Source organism: Terrapene carolina, unplaced genomic scaffold (genome assembly GCF_002925995.2).
Source record: "Terrapene carolina triunguis isolate 2854851 unplaced genomic scaffold, T_m_triunguis-2.0 Scaffold96, whole genome shotgun sequence".
NCBI lineage: Eukaryota > Metazoa > Chordata > Testudines > Emydidae > Terrapene > Terrapene triunguis.
Window position 1 is genome coordinate 31,298,815 of NW_020664447.1, and position 26,784 is coordinate 31,325,598.

General features: G+C 40.7%; 1 protein-coding gene across 3 annotated transcripts in view; it reads right to left on the reverse strand.

Annotated features, from left to right (window-relative positions):
* Positions 1 to 212: 212 nt before the first annotated feature.
* MYBPC3 (myosin binding protein C, cardiac) overlaps positions 213 to 26,784 on the reverse strand; it is a 106,464-nt gene continuing 79,892 nt past the window's right edge. The window contains exons 26-33 of one of the 3 annotated variants that reach the window (XM_029911504.1): positions 25,803 to 25,891; positions 16,954 to 17,149; positions 8,809 to 8,948; positions 7,996 to 8,155; positions 7,293 to 7,429; positions 3,639 to 3,825; positions 1,758 to 1,800; positions 1,166 to 1,200 (exon numbers count right to left, since the gene is read on the reverse strand). In XM_029911504.1, coding sequence (XP_029767364.1) covers positions 1,790 to 1,800; positions 3,639 to 3,825; positions 7,293 to 7,429; positions 7,996 to 8,155; positions 8,809 to 8,948; positions 16,954 to 17,149; positions 25,803 to 25,891 — 920 coding nt within the window. In that variant the 3' untranslated portion in view covers positions 1,166 to 1,200; positions 1,758 to 1,789. Of the gene's footprint in view, positions 1,201 to 1,699; positions 1,801 to 3,638; positions 3,826 to 7,292; positions 7,430 to 7,995; positions 8,156 to 8,808; positions 8,949 to 16,953; positions 17,150 to 25,802; positions 25,892 to 26,784 lie in introns of those variants that run through there. The other 2 variants (XM_029911506.1, XM_029911505.1) reach the window with 2 other exon arrangements.

Genomic DNA, 26,784 nt, shown 5'->3' on the forward strand with positions numbered 1-26,784 from the left:
GAAGAAACTGATGTAGTTCTTTGATAAAGCCTCACTTCCTGGATGGGTTTCCTCTCCCTGCCTTCTCTTTTCACACCAGTGTAAAAGGAGAGTAATACCAAGTCAGGGACTTCTAATTACCACAATAAGCTGAAAAAGAGTACACAGTGAAAACTAGCAAGTTAGAAGCAGGAGACTCTGTTGGAGCAAGAGGGCGGTGTGGTTTTTTTTTTTTTTTTTTTTTAAACAAATTCAAAAACCTAACTGAAGAACATAACTGTCTGGAAAAACATGTAAAAATAGTTTATAAACTTTGAAAAACCACAAATGATACAAAATTAAAATAAGCTTTTGCTGAATTCATCATAAGCTTTGTGGTTTGAAATAGTCTTGTATGCTTTACTTCCTGACTGCATTTTTCAACATCTCTCCTGAGACAGAAAGCTAGTTTTGAATTTGAGTTCTTTCATGATGTGTTGTAGTAACATCTGAAAAACAGGAGTTCATGCTAGTGTAATTTACCAAACCAGAAGATGATTAGTGAATAGTTAGCAGGGACTATCTTATGTACAGCAAGCAGTGCGATAGCCTAGACCAGATATTCTCAAATAGTGTTCCGTGGACAAGCTGGGATCTGTAGAGGCCTTCTTGAGTCCACAGACATAAACATTTTGAGAATCAGGTGTTGGAGGTTGGAAGAGGAAAGAGACCCCTGTGAGGTCTCTCTTTTATCTAGGGTCCTGTGGGGTGATAAAGTTGAAGCACTAGAACAAATGACCTGCTAGGATTTTCCTATCTGTAATATTTCTGAGCAATACAAGTATCCTATCAGGAATTTTAGAATTCTGAAAGTGACAGAGGAAAAAGAGAGGATTTATTTTAGCATTGGAGAGTTGATGTTAGTGTTTGTGCTCACTTCATACCTGAGGGGTGGTGGATCAGTTTTGTATTTAGCTTTAATGTTTCTGTCCTAAAGGAGAATCTCTAGTGTTAATGGGGAAAATATTTCTATTTCCCCTGCATGGTTATTAGGGACAATAACACTTCAAAAATTCTGAGAAGGGAAATATGTGAAACTGTGTAGCTAAACAGGACATCTTCCTCCCCCATTAAATGACACTTAAAGATTAGCAGAGCTTTGGGTGTACATGGGTCTACGCATTTATTCATTTTTTTTTCTTTTTTCCTTTCCTTCTTTTCAAATTCCAACCCCAACACCACCTGAGACAGAAAGAGAAGAGAGAGAGAAAGCGAGAGGTTGGTCACAAAAAAGTGTGATGTTTAAACTTTTAAAAATGAAATGGTTGTCATAAAGTGCATTGTACACTTTCAGATATATGTATGAACAACAATTTTTAAACTTAACATGATTCTTAAACTACTACATCCAGACACTGTTACAAATTAGCCTTGTACTAATTAGGGGTGCACATCAAACCACTGCTGTGGTTCTCCTACACAAACAACTTTCAGTGAATTAAAAAGGAAATGCTCCAGTAGGATCATTCCATTATCCTTACAAATTGTTTAAGCCTGTGAGGGGCAGGAGAGCCTTCAATGCCTTTTAACTTGAATGGGAGTCCAAAAAAGGCACTTTGCAGGAATATGATTTAAATGCAGTGATTTAAAAAAAAAAAAAATCTTACTGATTGACCCATAAACTCTGGATTTTCATAAATGGCTCTGCATGGACCAGTTTTCTATCTACCCAGCTATTATTCATCATTATTTTACCGAATGCTAACTAAATATTTTCCTTAAGTCATTTTGATTCATACCTTGAATTGCTGGTGAACTAAGGTTTAGAGTTTTACTGAGGTGCTGGAGGAGGTAAAAGAATTAAAAGACAGTGAGACACACCATAGAAGCTGAACTGCAAAATTAAGACATGACACTAATTAAAGCTTAAAAAGAGGATGGGGGGTGGGTGAGAGAGAGAGAGAGAATTTTACAGTGGTCATTTTTTCCTGCACAATCATGGGGAGATTTAATATGCCCAAGACAGACTCCAAGAAAAAGAGGACTTAAAATTTCAATTTAACAGGGAGTACTCCTCTTATATGCCTCCAAACATTTAACTCGGTCATGTGCATTCATTTTCAAATGTTCTGTCACTAAAATGCTTTCTACTGCAACTACCTGTGAAGAGAGTGACCTTCTCTCTAGTGGCCATATACCACCTTTTTCTTCTCGGGCCATATTATTATTAGTTTTAAAAAGAACACTAATTACTTTCTCCATTGAGATGAACTACAGTTACTCTGGTTGCTATTGTATTCAGATTACCAACTTTTTGTCCTTATATTGGAACATAGTTGCACCATATGTTTTCTAGCTTTTTTGTTTGTACACAACAATTTCGAATGATGCAATATCATTTGGATTGGAAGAAGTCAATCTCCCTGTACAGAAGGCACATCTCCACCAATAGCTATTCTACACGCGTCCTTGTTGGCAGTTTGTTCTGTTTCTGAAGTTTATTTGTATGCAAAGCGTCATGCATGCTCATAGTACTCTACAACTCTTATTATGGTTTTTCTAACAATATTTAGCCTAAAATGTTCCCTTTTGCAGTGTAAGCATTTGTCTGACTTCAGCTAGTAGTGAAAATAAGTGATCAATATCCTCTTTTATAATTGCTTGTAAAGTAAGACCTTATATTTACATATTTTTGACAGCTATTGTATCTCATCACTTTTGAGTCTCAGGAATTTCAGTTTTGAAATGTAGAATATTGTCTATAGCAGCGGTTCTCAAACTGTGGGTCGTGACCCCGTTTTAATGGGGTTGCTAGGGCTGATGTTAGACTTGCTGGGGCCCGGGGCCGAAGCCCGAGCCCCACCGCCTGGGGCCAAAGCCCAAGGGCGTCAGCGCTGGGCGGTGGAGCTCAGGCTTCGGCTTCAGCCCTGGGCTTCAGCTTTGGTCCCCTGCCCTGGGTGGTGGGGCTCAGGCTTCAGCTTTGGTGCCCCCCCGCAGGGCTCGGGCGGGCTCAGGTTTTGAACCCCCTTCCTGGGGTTATCTAGTTATTTTTGTTGTCAGAAGCTGGTCGCAGTGCAATGAAGTTTGAGAAGCCCTGGTCTATAGGACAGTGCTGTTGTCCACAGCATACTGTTTATTAATTCAACTTATGACACTCATTCCAATGTCCAGGGGCGGCTCCAGGCACCAGCGCAGCAAGCGCGTGCCTGGGGGATGGCCTGCCGGTGGCTGTGAGGACGGCAGTCAGGTTTCGGCGGCAATTTGGTGGCGGGTACACCGAAGTCGCGGGACCGGCAGATCACCTGCAGAAACGCCGCCGAATCCACGTGACCGCCCGCAGGGATGCCGCCGAAGGCCGCCTGACTGCCGTGCTTGGGGCAGCAAAAAACATAGAGCCGCCCCTGCTAATGTCTTCTGCCTTCTTCTGGAATATTAACAACTATGGGAGCTTAATAGCTTCCTGTCTTCTTGTCCTATAGTACCTAACATATAACAAAGTTCTACCACAGAATTCTACCATATTTTCACCTGTTCCTATGGAGACATTCACTTATTCAATGAACTTTAGCTTCTGCCTCCCCAGATATCAACAATTTTTGCTTAAAGGGAAGCTATGATTTTTGGAGAAATTAATTATCCATTCATTTAAAGGAGAATATTGTCTACAGAAATCTGATTACCTCTAACATCCAATCTGCACTCTATTTCAGCTTCACCACATTCATTCACAGCTTTACAGGTGTAAAAGCCTCCATCAAAGGGACTGGGCTTTCGGATCTCCAGGGTCAATACCCCTTGCTTACTGAACATACGATACTTGGCATCTCCAGAGAGATCCACTTTGTTCTTGTACCAGAATATCTTTGGCTGAAGAATATAAAAACAAAAGTTAGGAAGTTGTAGATTTATGGCTGCCTGTGCAACCTTAATAGAGCCCCGTTGGGTGCATTATGATACTATTTTTAATTACATGATTACATACTGTTGTTTTCATGGGACCCCGACTCATTCACTACATAAGATGGACAATGCTCAGAAAATAGATAAAACAGCTATTCAATATTTCTTTTTATCGTCATTCAGTGTGTGGCTCTGTATCTTGTTTACTGCACGCTATCCAAACCCTGCACTGACTACAGAATTATTAATTTCCTCATGGGCTTTTTTTTGGGTGCTCATCCCCATAACATCTGAGTGCTTTACAAACATGAATGGATTTATCCGCACAGCATGCCTGCGAGATTATATGGTGGTACACCTCTACCCCGATATAACGCTGTCCTCGGGAGCCAAAAAATCTTACCGCGTTATAGGTGAAACCGTGTTATATCGAACTTGCTTTGATCCGCCGGAGCACGCAGCCCCGCCCCCCCAGAGCGCTGCTTTACTGTGTTATATCTGAATTCGTGTTATGTCGGGTCGAATTATATCGGGGTAGAGGTGTATTAGTTCCATTTACAGATGGGGAACGGAGTCAGAGATATTTTAGACCAAAATTGTAAGGTCTGCTAATTTTGCTTAACTTGAGATATCTAGGGGCTGGGTTTTTTTTCAGCATAATTAGCACTTCGTATCCTGTTCAAAGCACAACTCCAATTAACTTCAGTTTAAAGAGATCAGCACTTATGCAAATCAGGCCCCTGGTGTCTCAAGTTGGGCATCCAGAAAAGGAGGAACACACAAACTATGAAACTAGTGGGTAACTATGGAGGGTAGATGAAAGAGTAGAATTCTACTCTTTCATCATGGTATTCAGGTATTTTAACTACAAGATCATCCTCCTGAAGTTGCTGCCTCATTCACTATGCACCTTCCAATTTCCTGCAGAAAACAGACTTGTTTACTACAATACCCTGAGCAACATCCATCTTGTGCACTGAATGAGGCAGAGGTCTTGTAGGAAAAAAGTATGTGATCATGTAATTAAAGGCTATAAAAATGTATAAACATAAGAGGGCTGAATTAAGGTTGCATGGTCAGTCTGAGTTCTGGCATTTCCTAGCTTTTGGGTTGAATCTTTACAATCTTTAAACATAGTTTATCTTACGTGTAATTTCCTAGGTTTTTAAAAAAGCAAATGGGGAAAAAAACAAGCTCCATATGGAACCATATTAATCCATATGTGGTTTACCACTAGGATTCCACTTTTAAATCCTCACCACAGATCTCTACCATTTGAGGTATCTCAGTTCCTGGTAGACTGTGGGCCAGTCACTGGGGGGGATGAGATACAGATTTTTATCAGTGAGTTTGCCAGCTGTTTGCTGAGGACAGAGGAATGTTGGGACTTGGGAATCCTGAGTTCAGTTTTGGGTTCTGTAGGGGAGTGTTCTGTGGCTGTTACAGATTCTTTTGTCCCTGTTTCCTTCTACTTGTCTCCCCTGCTTCTGTCCCCCTCTGCTCAAATCTCCCAAGTCTGTCCCTGTCCACTTCTGCTCCTATCCCCCAGCCTGTTCCTCCTCCTTCCACCCTGCATATCACCCCTCTACTTCCTCCTTCTCTTTCATGCTGCCTGGGTGCCAGGAGGGGAAGCATTGTGTGTACAGGAGGGAAAGTCTCTCTGTCAGTTGTGGTGCATAGTATTGATAGCTGCATATATGCAGCTAATCAGGTATGTTTGTGTCTGATATGTTTTCCCCTTCTGATTGCAGTGTGGGACTAAAGAAGGTCTTCTATTTTTTACAACCAAGATGGTGGAATAAAAATTTAAATGAAAATAATGTTTCTTGCACTGTGACCCGTGTTTACCCTCTGTCTCTAAACCTAGTGGAATCTTTAATGCAGCACTAGGATTAAACAGTGAGAACCAAACCTTTGTGGCATCTGTTTTGTTTTTAAAATTAGCAGCCTTGGGCCTCAGTGTCCTCATCTGTACAATTAGAATAATGATACTGATCTCCATTGTAAAGAGCTTTGAGATCTACTGATGAAAGGTATTATCACTATTTTGTTCTTGTATGTCTTTGGCCTTGTCTGCTTGACAAGTCTTGTGCATCCATACTAGTCATGCTGAATCATATTAATGACACCTGCAGTTTTACTGTTCTTGAACAACTTTGTCCACCCTTATATTTTTGTCAATAGCTGTCTTGCTCTTTCTGGAATTCCACCTCATGTCACAGTGCTATCTAGGCATGAATATTGGCTTCTGCCTAGTGGCAGCATGTTCATGGAATGCACTTTATACTATCAAAGATGTCTCGGGTATAGAGTTATCCAAAACGTCAAAGCTCTATCACCAGGAGGTGTTGCCTCTGGAAAAAGATGCAGAACAGCTGTACAGTGTGTATGGAGCCATTTGTATGTGTCGTCTGGCAAGCACACAATTGGCATTGTAGGTGCAGAAAGGTGTCTTAGAGAAGCCACTTCGGAGTGACTGTTTGCACTGTGGGATGACAGGATGAGCAGGGGTTTGCATCAATTTTGCTTACTTGGGAGGGAGAATCATCCAAACTGGGATTCAAATGACTGACTCATTTAACAACCACAAAAAGCATAATCTGAGGTGTTAGTGAAAATCAATGGTAACTGGAACAGTTGTGTATTGGATACAAGATGAGTTTTAGTTGATTGAGGAGGAACAATTATTATTTAACATGGTAAATTTCGTGTGTGTGTGTGTGTGTGTGTCTGTTTTTTTTTTCCCCCCCCCGTTCAGCCTGCTTTCAGAGATTGACTCTAATCTTAGATGGTGGTTGATATTCTTTCTGATGCTTTTTCCTAATATCCATATCAATACGGTACAAAGTATAGTTCACCCTGAATAGAGCTCAGCAAATAATTGAGAGTGAAGAAAGTGTCCCCTGCCTGAGATTTTTTTTTTTTTTTTTTTAAATGCTGTCCCCTTGCGCATACAAATTACAGCAGGGTATTTTACTACTTGATCACACAATATGCATTCAGAAACCCACAAAGTTACATAGGTGCACTGTAGGTAATAGAAAAAGATGCATTTCCTTTGCATTCTATTAAGTGAATAGTATGTTGTGCTGTCCTTTGTGGGCTGAAAGACCCAATTATAATATATACATGGAAGGGGCCAGAATTAACATTGCTATGCCAACTGTAATTTTCAACTTCCTGACTTGGGCATTTAAAAACTTAGGTTTCGTGCTGTATCACTGTATTGCTTTTATTGGTGGTTGGGTTTTTCACAGGAATACTATTTCCTTCTAGGGTGTGGACGGATAGTATGGATTGGGATTGGTGTCCTATAATGTAGATCAGTAATTAGAACAGTGTAATTACATGAAGCTGGCATGGATTTTAGGGTAGTTATAGTAGGCTTTTGACTTGTCACAATTATATAGATTGAAAACTAGTGTAATCTGTACCTTGGGGCTTCCTCTTACAGCACAGCTGAGCGTAGCATTGTATCCAGAGATCACAGAACGGCTTACTAAGGGGTGAGTGAATTTGGGGGCTTCAGAGAAGTCATGCTCTTTGTAACCGGGTGGTTTATAAATGGTGCCTGCAATTCAAACAGAGTAATCTAGTAAGAATTTTGTCTTAAATCTTGCCTAGTCAACACAATCTACTTGTAATTTTATTTTATCTATGCTGTTTTAGGAAAGCAGTAGTGTTAAAACATCAGCGTTGCAAACATTTGTGATGTAATGAGGTATTTTTTTTCCTAAAAGCCCTAGCTCCTGGAGTCCTAGGATTATGTGAGACTCTATTTTCATTTAAAAAATAAGTTTCTAGCCTTCATGGTTGCATGGAAAAGCTTGAAAGCATGAACTCTAAAGATTCAAAACCCAGAAGATAAGAACCCCAAAATTTGTTTTTAATTTAATGACTTCTGGGGGTCTGACTCACTATTCTTGTGGCTGAAAATAAAGAAATATGACAGTCTAATTTATAAAGAGTCTAAAAGATTAGAAGCTGTAAGTGCCCAGTATTAAGTAATGAAAAAGTCTCTGCTCCTATGCCAGTAATTCTGTACTCTCCTGTCTATAATGCATTACTCAACTTGCTAACTGTGGCTTATCCATGAGTCAGTCTTTTGTGACCTTTGTTTTGAAGAATGTGTCTTACCTGTCTTTTGTATGTAGGCAGGAGTTTTAGTTGTTGCAGCAGTTTCACTCAGTCCACACAAATTTTCACTGAAGACACGGAAATAATACTCATTCCCCATAATCAGGTCTGACACTACACAGTTGGTGCGTCGATAATGGTCAAAAACAGTGTACCATTCCTATAATGAGATTGTACATTAGTTTACTTTTTCTAACATCTTGAAAAAGGTTTAAAGGGTCAGAGATGGTGCTAGTTGTGGTATGCTGACCTTCCTTGTCAGTATTAGTGAAGAAGACCACCTACCAAGCAACAATGATTTTGGGAATGGATAACAATTCCTGATAGAGTAAGTGATAGCACACAGATTCCTTTAAGGGAAATTAAAACCTTACCTATTTTCTTACTTTGATCTTCATTCTGGCACAAAATTGTATATGTACTTGCATAAAACAGAAGTTTCTATCCCTTATGCTTATTGCATATAAAACTTTGTAAACTATTGTAGGTCTGTCTTCCTAAGTCTTCAGAGACCGCTTTAGTGCCCATAATCACAGATGAAATCAACATGACTACTCAATTTCAACATGTCTGTTCATAACAAGATCAAAAATCATGTCAATTGACACAAGCCCTGAAAGTGGCTTGGATCCTTAGAATGGGTCCACACATTTCTTTCAGAGGCTAAGGGTGGGTGACTCCTTTTTCTCTCAGCTGACTCCCACAAGACTGATTTCTGGTTCAGCATCCTACTTCCATGCTCTACCTGGCCCTATTCATCCTGCCCAATTTCAGTGACTTTAGAAATTATTGGCAAGCCTCTGTGTCTCTCACCATTGTCTTTTTGTCAGCCTTCTGGATTGTGTACCCTAAGATCTGTGCATTGCCATCATCTTGGGGTGGTTTCCACTCCAGAGCGACATTGAATCCCCACACATCTATGATTTTCACATTCTGAGGTGGACCAGGTTTGTCTACAGAGGAAACAAGTCAGACAAACTCAGTTCTTGTTTCAGGATCTTTGATCTTCAGCATTTCCTTCCAAGCAGGAAAAAAATTGTTACTAAGTTGTGTAATTATCCCACAGTAACACACTTACTTTATGGAAAGTTAAAGTTGAAAATTAAAACATGAAAACAAAAAAAAAAAAAGGTCAGTTAAGGTACCTGCACTATTCTTCATGCTATCCTTCTGCATACTATTTAGAGACAGGCAATCCATTTAACAAAAACAGGAACCACCCAAACCTTAACTTCTCCTTTGAATCAAACAAGAACTTTTTGCAATGTTGGATGGGAGTTAACTCTTTTTGCCAGTCTTTTATTATACACAGTTTTCTCTGACTGAATTAATCAGTTTCTCAGTGAGAGGTTGTGTATGCACTGAGGGCAGTGTATTGAACCACCTAGGCACTGGATCTATGTTTAGCTAGACTGATGAAGGCCAGACACTTAGAAATGCTTGAGCACTTTATTGGAGAGATTGTTGATGTCTCTCCTATGGGAGGGTAAAAGCAACGTTTAAACAAGCTGTAGTCCTGCCCTTGTTGAAGAAACCAGTGTTCTGCTTGAATATTGCCAAGTCTCTCACCTCCTGTCTCTGGGAACATCAGTGAAAAGGCAGTGACAGGCCAACTCTAGCATCCAAAATCCTTAAACTCCTTGGATCCGTAGAATGGGTCCACGCATTTCTTTCAGAGGCTAAGGGTGGGTGACTTCTTTTTCTCTCAGCTGACTCCCACAAGACTGAGTTTTGTCACTGCTCTTTTACACAGTCTATATATCACAATGTTTCACCAGCTTTATATAATGGCTACAGTGTTATCAGTTTGCAGACAGTACTTAGATCTATTTCTTGCCTTCAGAAGTATTCAGTCATATCCATGCTGTCCCAATGTCAGCCAGAGAGTGTGATTTGGATGGCTTTAACTCACTCCAAATAAGATTGAGTTGATGTGGATTGGCAGAGAGAAACATTTTGAGGACCTTTAACCTGTCTCTTGATTGAGGGTGTCTGCCCACGTATTGTTAAACTGGTTCATTCTCTTGGGTCTTATTAGATTCATCACTGCACCAGACTCCCAGCTTTTATCAGTGATAGCAAATACTTTTTCATCCATGGCTGATCAAGAGGATAAGTACTTTAATATGCTTTCTTCACCATGTTTATCTGTGCCTTGTTTATACCTCTAGGCTAGATGAGTGCAATGCACTCTTTAGAGCTAGCCAAGAGGTTTTGACTAATACAAAATGAGGTTCTCCACCTTCTGGCTAGAGGTGGGCTACCATGAGCATGCTACACCTGTGTGTTTCTCTCTTCCATAGTGGACAGTCACTTCTGGGTGAAATTCAAGATGCTGATTTTCTACAAACCCCTTTATGGCCCAGGTTCTTGTTATCTTAGAGAGCCCCATTTCCTCTTTGCCATCTGTATCATTTCAGCTATCTTTCACAAGGATGAAGCTTGCAGGAGCTGGAAGCCAGTAGGGGAGGGCTTTGTCTCTGGAATTTGCTCCTGTTGGAAATACTTCGAAGCCCAAACCTGTCCACTTTTAAAACGTGCGGAATGGCATCAGGCTTTTCCACTATCATGTCCACCCTCAGACCCCCATGATATAATCAGGTGCCTCATGAAGGACTAAAACACAGTCACACCTTAGACTGGATCATCTGTCTAGATGTGGACAAAGGAAATGGAAGGATTGACCTTTATTTTGGGCAGTCCACTATAACCTTCAAATTGATATAAAAACTTAGGTATAATGCAGGAAGAAGGTTTTATAAGTAGTCTGCCCCTGTTCTATGAACTCATAGTCCCAGATAATTTCTGAAGCATCCTCAGTGAAATCCATACCCAACTGAAGAACCAAGAACTGGAAGATCTGGTGAGACTTTGACCTTGTACACTGGCTTCTGCTGTTGACCACACTGGTACCTAAAAGCACCCTTGCATTCATCCCAGCAGATCACTGTTGGTTTCTGATAAGATGGAGCAATAGGAAAGGAAACAAATGACACTGATAGAAAACTGGCAGTTAAACTCCAGCACAAGATTTTTCTCTACTGTAGCTAATATATCATCAACTTTACAAGTAATACCCTGTAAAATTTTCCAGATTGTGAGCCACCTTGTTAACGCAAACTGCTTCCTCATATCCCAGCAACAAGCGCCTTTCAAAGAGCTGTCAACATTATAAGATCAGGACACCAGCAGCTATTCATGAGCCTTAAAACACCTTTTCCCTTCCAATGAATTTAGCTCATTCACATAGCAAGAAACTATAGGACTGCTGGAAGAAATCTGATTCACTACTGACGATTGATCTATGCCCATCATGGGCTTGTTAAAGACATCTGTGGATTCTTACAGAGATTGTCAACTCCACACCACCTTTGATGAGAGAAAGTTACCATCCACCTTAAAGCATACCACAATCTGGTCTATTTATATTTAACTTAGATTTCACAAACTACTGCTTGTTGATTGACCTCTCATTTTTGAGCAAATTAACTTAGAAACTAGCTACAGGCTGCCTCCAAACACACCTATCACCAATATCCTGCCTCCCTCCAACCTGGGTTTAAGGCCAAGTCAGAACCAAGGTAGCATTGAAGGATGATCACCTCCTGCCTGTAAACTGCAGAAAGTTCTTGCTCTTATTTCTGGATCTGTCTGTGGCATTTCTATATAGATCATTCTATTGTCCAGGGTGCTGGAACAGTTTTTATAGTGGGGGTGCTGAGAGCCATTGGATCAAACTGTAAACCCTGTATATAATGGAAACCATTTCAAGCCAGGGGATTGCACCCCTAGTTCCAGCACCTATGCTACTGTCCTGCCTAAGTGATGGCAGGAATCCATTGTAAAGTGCTGAAATGGCTCCATTTCTTCCTTTCAAGACAACAGAGTGTGGTGATGGAAAACTGCTCTTATCTCTGGAGCACTCAGGAAGTCCCATAAAGATTGATTCTCTCCTCCATCCTTCTTAACCTAAGCACAGAGTTGTTAAGGGAAATTATGATACATTGTTTTAAATGCCAGCAATATGCAGACAATCCCCTAATTTTAAGTTTTCATTTTCCTTTTGACACAAATGGAATGATTTTCTATCCCCCTCACTGCCTGGCTGAACAAGAGATGAGGAGAATTCTGTACTACCATGAATAGAAAAGAATCACAAAGCACTGAGTCAAGGGTTATTTATATTTGGAGCTTTCAAATGGATCCAACTGTTATTTATTGGTAACACTTCTACACCCTCAAGAGCAGTGTGAAGTGATGATTTGGAGTGCACATTCCAGACAGAGTAGAAAATACATCTAAATGAATTTAACTAAAAAGGCTCCTGGAATTTGGGGGAAATGATTAGTAAAAGTACAGAACTGTATTTCCATTGTAGCTTCCACGCTCTGTAAAATATAGATACTTCTGCTATCTCACAGGGTATCATGAAAGATTTATTCAGTGTTTGTGAGGTGTTCAGCTACTACAGTGGTTCTGACTTTCATTTTTGTAGCCATCTCAAAAATCAGTTTGAGGGGAGAAGTTGCAACTAGTCATGTAATGGATAAAGATTACAACTCTGTGTAATGAATACAAATACCTAGGGATTTAAAGATTAGGGCAAAAAATTGACAGAGCCAGAATTGAGATGAATTGGGGTTAAGTGAAACAAGACAATACTGTGGAACACTGTTTTGTGTAATTGAAGTCTGTAAGGGATGATATTCTACAGAATAGTGATAAATCCAACCCTTAAACCAACCTAAGTGGATTGCTAGCTATGCTGTGGCTTTCTGTGCCAAAGCATAGTATACCAACTCACTTCACAGGCATACGTGAGCCACCAGGGCTATGCTGAAATAAGGCAAAAACAATTACAGCCAGGTATTTCCAGCTGCTAATCTTTGGAGCTGAGTTGCAGATTAGATGAAGGCATTGGTCTTTCCCTCTTGCTTGTTCTCCATCCTCGCTCTCACACCTGCAGTTCAGAGTAAAAGCCTTCCGCCTCCACATCTATCAGTGACTGCCTTAATTCTTTTTTTCTTCTCTTTCTGAAGTACAGAACATAGAAACAGCGAAAGCAGCAGCACTGCCCATCAGAATGTGGAAATGTCATATTGGATTGGAAGCTTTAAAAACTGCAATCTGCTATACCAAGAAAAATGTCAGCCTGTCATTTCTATATTGAATAACACCTCCGTACTTATTTGAATATAACAATTCTACACCATATGCCTATGTAGCTGCCTGTGTGTAAAACCTCTACAGCAGGGTTTCTCAAACAGGGGTCGCCGCTTGTGTAGGGAAAGCCCCTGGCAGGCCGGGCCGGTTTGTTTACCTGCCCCGTCCGCAGGTCCGTCCGATTGCGGCTCCCACTGGCCACGGATCGCTGCTCTGGGCCAATGGGAGCTGCTGGAAGCGGTGCGGGCCGAGGGACTTACTGGGGCTTTCCCTACACAAGCGGCGACCCCTGTTTTGAGAAACCCTGCTCTACAGCAACCCCACTACTTGTGAATCTACCAGTACCTAACAATATTGGACCAGATGACTGTTATAATTTTTTAGAACACAATGAATAATTTCTAATCTGTATTTACACAAATTAATAAATTCTAAACAATTTCTCTTTTGTTTCTATCTTGACACCAAGGGCTGGTGTTAATAGCAGCAAGTGTGTGTGATGCTGGCAGACCAGGTGCCAGCTCATGCCAAGGACTTTAGGCCTCAACTGAACACTGATGAATGCATAGCTGGAAACCAGTCTGGCTCATCTGTGTGTTAGTATTATTAAAATAGTATTAGATTTATAAAAATGTGTCTAGACTTTATGAAATGGTTGTAGGATGCCCCATGTATTTATCTCACTTAAGATTATATTAAGGTATGCATTGTAAATCTCTAACTATGGCCTGGTCTACGCTACAGAGCTAGGTCGATGCAAAGTTTTGTTGACCTAACTTTGTAAGTGTCTACATTAAATTTCACTCCTGCCGATGTAACTGCCCCACTAGCTGACTTAAGTCCAATTCCGCAAGAGGCATAGAGTCAATGTCGATGTAGTTAGGTCGACGCATTATCACTGTAGACACTGCATTGCTTACATCAACTTTTATTGGCTTTCAGAAACTGTCCCACAGTGCCCCATACTGACAGCACAGTCGGTTATAAGCACTCCTGGTGAGGCTGCTCACTGCCAATATAAGAAGCAAAGTGTAAACACGCACCAGCGATGTAATTACTGCAGCGGCTGTACGCTGATGTAAGTGAGGTCGACTTAATTTTGTAGCTTAGACATGTCCGGTAACTCACCAAATAGGAAAGAAGCATTACATTAATGTAAAGTCCGGATTCCTACCAAAGATGCTAGGTCCTGCACACAAGAACGTCCACTGAAACCAAATGAGCCATTGTGAAACATTAAAGGACAAAGACTTTGTGGATTGCTCCCCCCACGTCCATGAAGAGAAGTGTACAAGGACCTGTCCCATGAACTTGAACTATTGGGGAAGGGAATAAAAATTCCTGACAAGAAGAAACTGGGTCTCTATGCCGCTTGGACTTTGAGAGGGCAAGATTTCTAAACATAAGCTCGGGATCATCAGTGCTTGGCCTGGTTAGCCATAAAGGACTTAAAGAATTTGCTTATGATAGAAGCTTCTACCATCCTTTGAACTTAAGACTGTAACTCATTTGTGTATGTATGTTTACCTGCTTTAACCTTGTTGTTAAATCCTTTGTTAATGTATTATAGGATTGGCTTCAAGTGTTTTCTTGGGTGTAAGATCTAAGGTGCAATTGACCTGGGATAAGTGACTGGTCCTTTGGGACTGGGAGTAACTTGAATATTACTCCCAGTCCCTCTTGCATCTGAAGAAGTGAGGTTCTTACCCACGAAAGCTTATGCTCCCAATACTTCTGTTAGCCTTAAAGGTGCCACAGAACCCTCTGTTGTTTGAATATTATTGTGATTTTTGGTGTAAGGGACCATGTATCACAAAGGCAGGCTTACCTGGCAATATAGACCAAAGTACCCAAGTGGACTCTCTGTGACTCTGTGTTAAGGCTGTTACAGTGCTTGAGGAGTCCATACTTGCAACTTGGTTGCTGAAATCTAAGTATAGATCTCCCAATCAGTTTGGGGTTTGTGCTCTGCTTCTTAACAGTCTGCCTGAAGTTGCTACTCACACTCCCGAGCCGCTTCAAACAGCTTGAGAGTGTATAGTTCTTTTTCTTCTCTTTGGGGATGAAAGGGACTTACTTCAGGACAGTCCTGTTTTTGATTGCCTGCTTCCTCACCCCAGTCCTCAAAAGGTAAGAGCACATGAGGCTATAGGCATTAATCCCTCAGCAAGTAGACATCTGTCAAGGAAGCTTAGCTGATTAACTGATTTAGCAAAGGATCAGTGATTGATATATTGGTTCTTTGACAGCCAGGTTAGGCTCTCACCCTTCCAGCTGACCTATGCGTGCTGTTACATAGCAATTGTAGCACTGCCGTCAAAAAAAAAACAGCCTGCCTGTTTCTCCCACGTTTCTCTCCTGCCAAGAACATACAAATCTGGAGAGCAGAAGGTGCTGTTGACAGAAGTGAAGTAGGGCAGCTCTGATGAATGAGGGGCTGAGTCAGTAATTTAAATGCATGCTTTGGCTGCAGAATGCTCTGCAAGTATCCAAGCCCTTTCAGTTAGTAGTAGGCGATTAAATAAATTTCAGTTAATGTTGTGGCAAAGCTATCTACCTAAGAATTTAGAAAACTTACACCAGTCCTGCAGGCCTGGTACATCTTAGTAAGAGTAATAACATTACTCACACTTTATCAGCCATTAAGTTTCTGTGGGAAATGGTTCTCTGACAACTTATATATATTTTTACATGTAAAGTCATTTTTATGGTATGAGATGTACCAAACATTGAAAGGAAAATACTTAGTATTGTCGTACAGGACCAGAGCATGCCTTAGGTCCTTTGTGTCTAGAACCATTAGGTGCTCACTCTTGCCATCTTTATCCTATATCTATACACAAAATTTTTAAAATTTTCAACAATATGCAATAAGCTCCATATTCTCAATTCTAAACGGTCAGAAATTATATTAAATAATAACATTCAATAAAATTACACATTCCCAGAAAGATATTAACAAATTGGAGGAAATTTAAGGAGGAGAACAAAAATGATCAGGTCTGAAGGAAGTGATTTCTTCTTTCCTCCTAGAAGAGCAAAATGTGTATAATGTGGCTAAGCAACATTTTACTCTTAAAATATTTGCAGATGGTTAATAGCAAAGATAAAATATTATTTTGTATTATTAGTATTAGCATTATTTAGTATGTTAATCTGCACTAGACGGTTGTAAATTCTAGTGTACCATTAGTGTGTTGTGTACTAACTGGACTTGTGGACACTGTTGGCACCCACTAAACATTCCCTAGTGTGTGTGTTAAGGTAGTCCTGTGAAGAACTACACTAACGTGCACTAGGGAGCTTTTCGTATGTGCCAGCAGGGTCCACAAAGGCCAGTAAGTCCATGATCTGCTCCAAAATTTACACCCACGGGTGTGGACTAATGCACCATGTAGACAAGGCCTTAGCTGATCTAATAGGTCTTTCCATCTGTCTGCTATAATTGTATTAGACAAGTATTCTCTGAATTATTTTACAAAGTTAGGATAAATTCACAACCTGAATAAAGTGGAATCCTCCTACTAATGTATTAGCGCCCCTCTCTGACTCTGGGAATAGTAGAGTAATACACATACTGGTCCCATGATTTTTTGCATTTACAACCCCTGGGTGTAGAAGGATCATGTCACCAGCATACTAATTCCTGGATTCATATTTCCTACCTGGCTATAGTAAAATTATGCACAAGCCCACCAGGGCTGGGATCCGTACTTTCTACTTCTGTGTGTAGAAGGATACACATACTAATTCCACTATTTTAAATGTTGAGCTTTAAAGTCACAAGTTTCTTACCCATTATCTGCATGGTAATAGCAACCTTATCATTCATGTTTTCTATCTGAACTTCCACTTCATATGTCCCTGAGTGGTGATGCTCAGCCTTTCGAATGAACAGGATAGTATCTGTGGTGCTGTTCCGAATTCCGACCTCTTTGGCGTCTAGTGTTTGACCATCTTTTGTCCAAGTGACTTTAGGTCTAGGTTTACCCTGCAGGAAGAAAAGAGCAGGTTTATTCTCTGGACAACAACAGATTTGCCTTTTTCAGGGTCTTTTTTGGTCTATAAAAATAGAAGAATTAATTTCAGATGCTGTACTGATAGATGAATGTATGATTCTTTGGCTGCTTCCCTATTTCCTGGGCCCCTCCAGATATTTCTCTTCCATTCTCATGGATCAGTAGCACCATGTTCTGACTGGGCAATGGAGATAAATACCCCCATTTTAACAAAAGTCATTCTGGGAACAAACACTGACAAAAGGCTGAAGTTACCTTCTCCCTTTAGCTAGCTCTCCTAATGAATCTATCTCAATGCCCCTTTTCTTTGGAGGATGAGGAAATTGAGAGCATGTGGAAGATGAACAACAGAAACCTCCATGTGCTTTCTGTTGAGGCTGTTACTCCAGCTACTGTTCCCCGCCGCCAGTCCCTGACTCCCATCTCCAGTTGCTCTCAAGGCCTTCCAGAAGCTCTTGCCCAGAACTGCAGCATCCTTGGATCTAGAATTTTGGTAGTGCAGGACAAATCACATAAACTGTTCGATATACTTCGCTCCAAACAGTCAGGCACAGTGGCTGTGCCCATAAATGAAGACATTCTGAAGCCAATAAAAGATCTATAACTTACACATCCATTAATATCAGCCACTTCCAAGACAGCTGATATTAGCCCCTCAAAAGTGCTTTGGGTGCTTTTTTTTAATCCTACATTGGGGTTCTTATTGTTCCTGCAGCCTAAGAAACATCCAAACAATTTGGCCCTCCAAAGTACATCTCTAGAAATAAAGATTCCAGGTGCCTAGAACTTCTGGGCAGGAACCCATATTTATTAGGCACATTACAATCCACAGTTCTACCAGGTTTGCTGGTTAACTGATTTATTCACCTGGGACAAACTGGTTGCCTCTTCTTGATCAGCTGCTTGAGGACACCAGAAATCAGTCAGAAAAAGACAGTCTCACAAGGACAATTGGTGGCAAAGCACTCTGTCAAGCTGTCTGAAGTGGCTCACGAACATGTGTGCCAACCTCATGGCAGTCTGTCAAGAACCAGGGCACAAACCCCCAACTGGTTGTGTGTTCTATAATTAGATTTCACCAATGAAGTATGAGGTGTGAACTCCTCAAGCACTATACCAGACTTAACATGGAGTGAGACAGTTTAGGCACTGTGGTCTGTCTTGCCACCCAGGCAAGCCTACTTTCTGATAGATGTTCCCTTACACCAAAAATCACATCAATAGTCAGGTTACTTCCAGTCCCAAAGGATCAGTCACTTACCCCAGGTCAATTGTACCTCAGATCTCAAATCAAAGACAATGCTTGTAGCCAATCCTATAATAAACTAACTACAAATTTATTAACTAGGGGAAAAATGAGTTATTTATGAGGTTAAAGCAAGTAAACATACGCATACTAATGAATTACAGTCTTAGGTTTTAAAAGGTATAGAAGTTGCTGTAATATGCAACCTCTAGATGTCTTCTAGGGCTAACCCAAGCTAAACAGCTTGAGGATCACTTGCTTAAGTTTAGAAATATTGCCCTCTCCAAATTCCAAGCAGTATAGTGATGCAGTTCCTTCTGGTCAGGGATATTTATTCCCTTCCCCCAGAGTTCAATGTGTGATGGAATGAGGGTTTGTGCATGTCCCCTCTTCATGGGTGTCGGGGGAACAAAGTCTTTTGTTCCCTGATGTTCCACAATCGTTTCTCTGGTGCCCTGCCCAACAAAAGAAGGCATGTGGAGATGATAACTCTAATGGTAAACTAATATTTCACACGTGGTAATGCTTCTCTCCTGACTGTGGGGGTTTCCAGCTTCATAGCAAACACTTTTATAGGTACAAAGCAAACACTTGTATAGTTAGGGTGACCAGATGTCCTGATTTTATAGGGACAGTCCCGATTTTTGGGTCTTATATAGGCTCCTATTACCCCTCCACCCCCTTTCCAATTTTTCACATTTGCTGTCTGGTCACCCTACGTATATTACCTTATAATGTGGGATACAGATATTATAAGTGATATTAGTGCATGCAGCAACTCACAAGCATTTCATAAAGTCCAAACACTAAACACATTCTTAGAAACTTAACATCTATTCTAAAAATGCTAACAAACTGGTTTCCAGCTATGCATTTGTAAGTGTTCAGTGAGGCTTAAGGGTGTTGGCATGAGCTGGTACCTTGTCTGCCAACATCACATACTCCTTTCAGGCAGCAATGAATGCCTCTGACAAGCTGCCCTCTCATTTGCCATTGCAGTAACTATGGAAAGAATCTCTGAGCTACAGTCCTCCAGACTTCTCAAGATGCTGCAGAAGCACCATCGAGGAGTTGTGCTTTGAAAGTCCTGAGGTCTTTAAATCAAGATGATTCTCTGCTTCCTCTGAGAGACTCAAGAGCATCCTCTAGGTTTTCTTTGCCACTACAAGGAAGTTCTCTTTTAGATACAAGTACCTTCAGGCAAAGGTCTGGCCAGAAATTATACACCTGCTGAGCCACCTGGAAAGTAACCATGCTATTCTAGGAATAGGATCTTTACTCTGTCCTCTGGATCATTAGCTGTTGCCAGCAGTAAGTTTGATGGTCAAGTTGAGAGCCTTGGACTAGACCATTTTACAGATCTCTTCCATTTTCTTCCCCATTTTGCAATGCCTTATTTCTTCTTGCCATGGAATAGAATCACCTCAGACCAGTGGATTCTCAAAGTACAAGATGAGGTTTATTCATCCTATTCCAGTCCATAGCTGCCTCCCTCCCTCTCCATCCCATTTCAGGGACCCTTCTGAGGATAAATTTGAAAGAAAAAGTGGCCTCTTCCCTTCAACTGGGGGCCATAGAAGAAGTTTAAAACAGTTTATATGAAAAGGATTCTATTCCTGTTAGTTTCTCATTCTCAAAAGGAAGGGAGGATTAAGTCTTATCCTGGATTTTAGGCATTTGGTATACTTTTTTACTCATCTTAAGTTCTTACTGTCCATCCTCCTCTACCTAGATCTGCAGGACTGGTTCACGGCTCTCAGTTTTAAGGACACATATTTCCACACTACCATCTATCTGTTTCATAGGAAGTACCTCCGTTTCATAGAATCAACAGTATCAATATTGGATCTTTCCATTTGGTCATATCACAGCTCCAAAGGTCTTCACCAAATGCTCAACAGTAATAACAGTCCATTTCAGAAGAGTGGGAGTCCACATATATCCCTGGTGATTTAAGGCAAATCTTTTCAGGATGCTTCATCAGTTCAGGAAATTGTTCCAGTTTCTGGGTCTCTGAGATTACCAAAATCAACACTCATGCTTACTGAAATATTGGAGTTCAGAGGCACAGCCTTAAATTCATACCTAGCCAGTGGATTAGTCTGAACATCATCTCCAATACTCAAATATGCCCATAACAAGACAGGTAGGGCATGCTAAGGCTCCTGGATCATATGGCTTCATGCATCTATGTGACCTCTCTGCTCCCCCCCCTCTTAGAGTTGGTAGGGCTACTCCCACCTTTTCAAGTTCTCTGTATGTGTATCTATATCTCCTTACTATATGTTCCATTCTATGCATCCGATGAAGTGGGCTGTAGCCCACGAAAGCTTATGCTCAAATAAATTTTAGTCTCTAAGGTGCCACAAGTACTCCTGTTCTTTTTAAAGGGGGACTGTGTTCCACCTTCACAAAGATAACATGGACAGTCAAGTAATTGGTTCATTAAAGTACTTTCATTTTTGTTCCAATGGACAAACCAGAGATGGTATGCAAAGTGTCCCATTTCACTCACTAGTGCCGCAGAGGGAAGGGGTGCCAGTTGCCTTCACCCAAATCTGAGGTGTTTATCCATGATACTTAAGGCACAAAGAATCCTCTCTACACCTAAATGTTCTGGAGCTCAGAGCAATCCAGTTTAACTTGCAAATCTTTTTTTCCTCAGTTGAATTTTATCACTCTCAAGATCTTCACATATAATACCACCGCCATGTATTATGTCAACTGGCAAGGTGGGGACTTATTTAAAGAAACTTACAACTTTAAGGAAAACAATTACCTTTTGGACTGAAACATCTCCTATTTATTATTTACCAAAACATTTAGGGCCAGGTCCTTGTCTGGTTTTTCAACCTGTTTGCAAAATGGAATAGCTCAAAGGGACTAGAGGAGGCAGAAGATGGGTCCCTAATTTGTTTCGGTAAAGAACAGCCATGAGAAATTTTAGCAACTTTTTCTGAAAGTATACCTAGCTCAAAATAGAAACTTACTATGGAAGTGTCCTCTTAAATCTAACCTTGCAATTGCTGTCATTATAGTATGGTTGTGTAGGCACTTTTATTATAACCCCTTATTTAAGATGCTATAGTGACTAATGAAATAGGGCAAATGTTTGCACTGTTGGTTTTCATATCCTGATACTCTTATTTATAGACTGTGAAAAGCATGAACCCATAGAAAGCATGTTCCTAATTCATATCCCAGAGGATTGGATTTCTGTAATGAGCAATATCTAATCTTGGAGGGAACAGTGAGAGGCAGAGTAGGTGAATGGCACACCAGAAGATCCTCAGGGGCTTTACTGGAGGGAGATAGAAAAGTGATTTTTTTTAACAATGTTTTTTAGATACTAGCATTCACAGATATATGATGGGCAGGAAGGCAGCTAAGGAATACCTTGAGTCCCCACTAATAGCACATAATACTCCTTCTAGAACCTGTCTAGTTAATTTTGGAAAGATTACAGTGCTCTATAAGAAAAGACATGGTCTACTAATTACTCGGCTTTTGCCCTTCTCTAGCATTTTTCATCTAAGGATTTCAGATTTCTTTACAAACATTAATTCAGCCTCATAATACCCTTATAAGGTAGCTGAATAGTAGTGCCCCCAATTTTTTTTTTTTTTTTTACAGCGTTCTTGGGCTGGGCTGCCGGCGGCGCGCTGACACGTGCGACTCAGACTCCCTCTCCCAGCGCAGCGGCCGCTCCACTTCTCCTGCCTCCCAGGCTTGCGGCGCCAATCAGCTGTTTGGCGCCGCAAGCCTGGGAGGGGAGGAGAATTAGAGTGGGGGCGCCGTGCTCAGGGAGGAGGCGGAGCAGAGGTGAGCTGGGGTGAGGAGCTGCTGCACGGTTCCCTTGGGGGAGGGAGAGCTGCCGTGGGGGGGGGGGCGCCTCAGGGCGGAGGGGGGGGCGGGGAGCTGCTGCAGGGCTGGGGGGGGCGCAAGGTGGAAGTTTCGCTGAGGGCGCGAAACTTCCTTGCACCGGCCCTGCCCCCATGCATATACACCCCTTTGCATAATCTGGAAACCACAAGCCATAACACATGCATACTATACTTTACATAGATTCCACTCATCTGTATATACAGTACTCCCACTTCCCATCCATCCCCAACATATGCACTTTATAAGTACTACATATACACATTCTCTAACTTACTGAAATGATATTTTGCATATCTCTAACTCCATCCATCTGATAATTTCAAAAAGCGTTACACCCTTAATGAATGAATCTCCACAAACACCCACCCCTGACACTAAAGGAGTTTCATTTTCTAGATGAGGAAAATGAGAAACATCAAATTATTTGCCCAAGGTCACACAGAATGTCAGTGTCAAATCCAGTGTGAATGATGACAATTATTTGTATGAAATAAACTTTTGATATTGAAATTTGTGTGGGTTTTTTCTTTCCTTAAGATGTTTTTGAATACTTATCTTTTTAAATTAAATGTAATGAACATGATTGATTTTTGTTGTCTTTTTCTTTAATATTTTGTCCTAAATGTGAAATGATAAAAATACTATTGTATGTTATTTATTACAACTGGAGCATGTAGTGAAAACTATAGGTAAGGTGGAATAAGCATTTACATTATAACCCCCCATTTTTAGTTGCTTGTCACTTTCCAAAGTTTTCAGATTTGCATTGAGAATTTGATTTTAAATGGTTCATTTGTTTTTCAGTAGGAGGAAAGAGGGAAACAATAATCTTAACCCATTGTTAATACCTCAGCAGCAGGAGGTAGAAATTTGAAGTTTGCCAAGCAAGTCCTTAAGGAAGTGCGATATTTTAATGTAATTTGGCCAGATTATTTATTTATTTATTTATTTCTATTTAAATAATAAAAAAGATGCCTATACAAAGCTCTGGCACATAATTAATACTATCAAAAAGGGTTATGGGGGTTAAAAATCTTACTTTAGACATGTGCCATTTTTTCTGATAAAGAGTGCGGTGCATGTGCATGCGTGTGAAATTTGGATTGTAGTAAAAGCCATCAAACTGCGGACATTAAATAAGACAGCACTGCCTCATTATATAATACCTTTAAATGTGCACTCACAACTTTTTAACTCTATTGCCTGGCATTATAGTACATCTTTAATTGCATGAGCATAAGCTGATATCTTGTCTTATTCATTGTGCAGATTGTACAATGTATCGTGAATGACGCAGGGCAGGAACACTCAGTTTTAAATAACTTATCAGAACAAAAATGAACAGGAGGGACATACATAAAATTGTTTGTCAACAACAAAAAATCCTTTGTGTTAAAATATATTTAAACAATTGAATTTGAACTACCGTATATATCTTAAATACATGAAGCCAGATCTGAATCATTGTTTTGGATCATTGTTATTTTGATTCTCTCCATTAAATCATTGGACCCCTCCTTGCTATTCACTGCTTGCTATCTGATCTGTGAACAGAGGGCCAAATTTTGCTCAGTTACACTGATATAAATTGGGAGTAAATCCATGGACTCCAGTGGATGTACTCCAGACTTACACTATTGTAAACAAACATAAGAACGGCCCTACGGGGTCAGACCAGGGTCCATCTAGCCCAGTATCCTGTCTTCCGACAGTGGCCAGTGCCAGGTGCCCCAGAGGGAATGAACAGAACAGGTAATCATCAACTGATCCATCCCCTGTCGCTCATTCCCAGCTTCTGGCAAACAGAAGCTAGGGACACCATTCCTGCCCATCCTGGCTAATAGCCATTGATGGACCTATCCTCCATGAATTTATCTAGTTCTTTTTTGAATCCTATTACGATCTTGGCCTTCACAACATTCTCCTGCAAGGAGTTCCACAGGCTGACTGTGCGTTGTGTGAAGAAATACTTCCTTTTATTTGTTTAAAACCTGCTGCCTATTAATTTCATTTGGTGACCCCTAGTTCTTGTGTTATGAGAAGTAGTAAACAACACTTCCTTATCTACTTTCTCTATACCAGTCATGATTTTGTAGACCTCAATCATATCTTCCCCTTAGCCGTCTCTTTTCCAAAGTGAGAAGTCCCACTCTTATTCATCTCTCCTCATACGGAAGCCGTTCCATACCCCTAATCATTTTTGTTGCCCTTTTCTGAACCTTTTCCAATTCAAATATATCTTTTTTGAGATGGGGTGACCACATCTGCACACAGTATTCAAGATGTGGGCATACCATGGATTTATACAGAGGTAATATGTCCTATTATCTATCCCTTTCTTAATTATTCCCAGCATTCTGTTTGCTTTGCTGCACATTGGATGTTTTCAGAGAACTATCCACAATGACTCCAAGATCTCTTTCTTGAGTGGTAACAGCTAATTTAGATCCCATCATTTTATATGTATAGTTGGGATTATGCGTTCCAGTGTGCACTACTTTGCATTTATCAACATTAAATTTCATCTGCCATTTTGTTGTCCAATCACCCAGTTTTGAGAGATCCTTTTGTAGCTCTTCGCAGTCTGCCTGGGTCTTAACTATCTTTAGTAAGTTTGTATCATCTGCAAATTTTGCCACCTCACTGTTTACCCCCGTTTCCAGATCATTTATGAATATGTTGAATAAGACTGGTCCCAGAACAGACCCCTGGGGAACACCATTATTTACCTCTCTCCACTCTGAAAACTGACCATTTATACCTACCCTTTCCTATCTTTTAACCATTTACCAATCCATGACCGCACCTTCCCTCTTATCCCGTGGCAGCTTACTTTGCATAAGAGCCTTTGGTGAGGGACCTTGTCAAAGGCTTTCTGAAAATCTAAGTACACTATATCCACTGGATCCCCTTGGTCCATATGCTTGTTGACCCCCTCAAAGAATTCTAGTAGATTGGTGAGGCATGATTTCCCTTTACTAGAACCATGTTGACTCTTCTTCAACAAATTATGTTCATCTATATGTCTAACAATATTGTTCTTTATTATAGTTTCAACTAGTTTGCCCGGTACTGAAGTCAGGCTTACAGGCCTGTAATTGCTGGGATCACCTCTGGAGCCCTTTTTAAAAATTGGCGTCACATTAACTATCATCCAGTCATCTGGTACAGAAGCTGATTTAAATGATAGGTTACAGACTACAGTTAGCAGTTCTGCAATTTCACATTTGAGTTTCTTCAGAACTGTTGGGTGAACAAACTGAATTTGACCTAGTGTGAGGACTGGCCTAACCTGCTGCATATCTCAGCTTTATTTACTGTAAACTATCCAACCATATAAGACTACTATCACATTTGATTCTAGGTTAAAGGTCACATGAGCCCATCATTTTAGGAATCAGTGGCCAGCCAGCAGGGGAGCTTGGGTAAGGAAAAAATAATCTGTTAGATAAGCAACTAAAAAGAACCACGTCAAAACTGAATCAATCACATACCTGGAAGGGAATCACAATATTGATTGTCTCTCCTACTTTCTTCACCAGAGTCTGCCGTAGATAGCGTGGCAGCCAGAATTTGGGACGTTCTGTCGATAACCAAAATATGACATCTGTCTTTATTTGAAATGTTAGGAAAATGAAGGAAAAACACCAAAGGAGACAGAATTTATACCTAACACTGGGAATCAATACAAAGTGCTTGTGAGCATGAGAAAATCAGAGTGAAGGCTACTCATACTATTGGGGAAATTGATAATTTCCTATACATAGTCATCTGTAACAGCAACTCTTGCCCTTGTTTCTGTAGTTCTGCGGGATCAATTGCTAGCAGGACTGGTGCAGTTCCACTGCACGAAGGAAGATTCTGGAGGTTTCTGTATAGTATATGCACCTCTTTGTGGAGCTCAGCTCCACTGGGTACCTATCTACATAGCAACAAGGGGGCAGGGCATGGGCAGGCTTGGCTGAGGGGCTGGGAAACTGCTGCTGCACAGATCCTCCAATCCTCCACCCAACACTACATCAGCCACTGGGTTTGCATCGCTGTTGTGGAGTCGCTCAACACCACCTCTGTGACCAGCGGTGGAAGGAGTTGCACTTCAGTACTCTGCATCAAGAGAGTAATCTGTGGCAGCTTACTTTTCCTTTACAAGTGGGAATCTTATTGCAAAGTGTATTCTGTCTTTTCAAATCCGGGCTCATTTAAGTTTTTCTTGCAGACTCTGTCTTACCTTTTCTCCTTCCCTCATCCATATCAGTTATCTATAGAATGAATTTGTAAGCCTGGATTTGGAGTACTTGTTCTCATATCTGTCTGGTTTTTGGATGCTTTGTAACTCTAGTTCATAACACTAGGTCATTTTATTGTTAGTGGGACTCTGGTAGGCATCTTGTGTGAGTTAAGAGTGAGGAATCTTCAGTTAACAGCTCTTAATATCTTTTGGACTGCAGTCAAATGAATTAGAACCTATTGCTATTG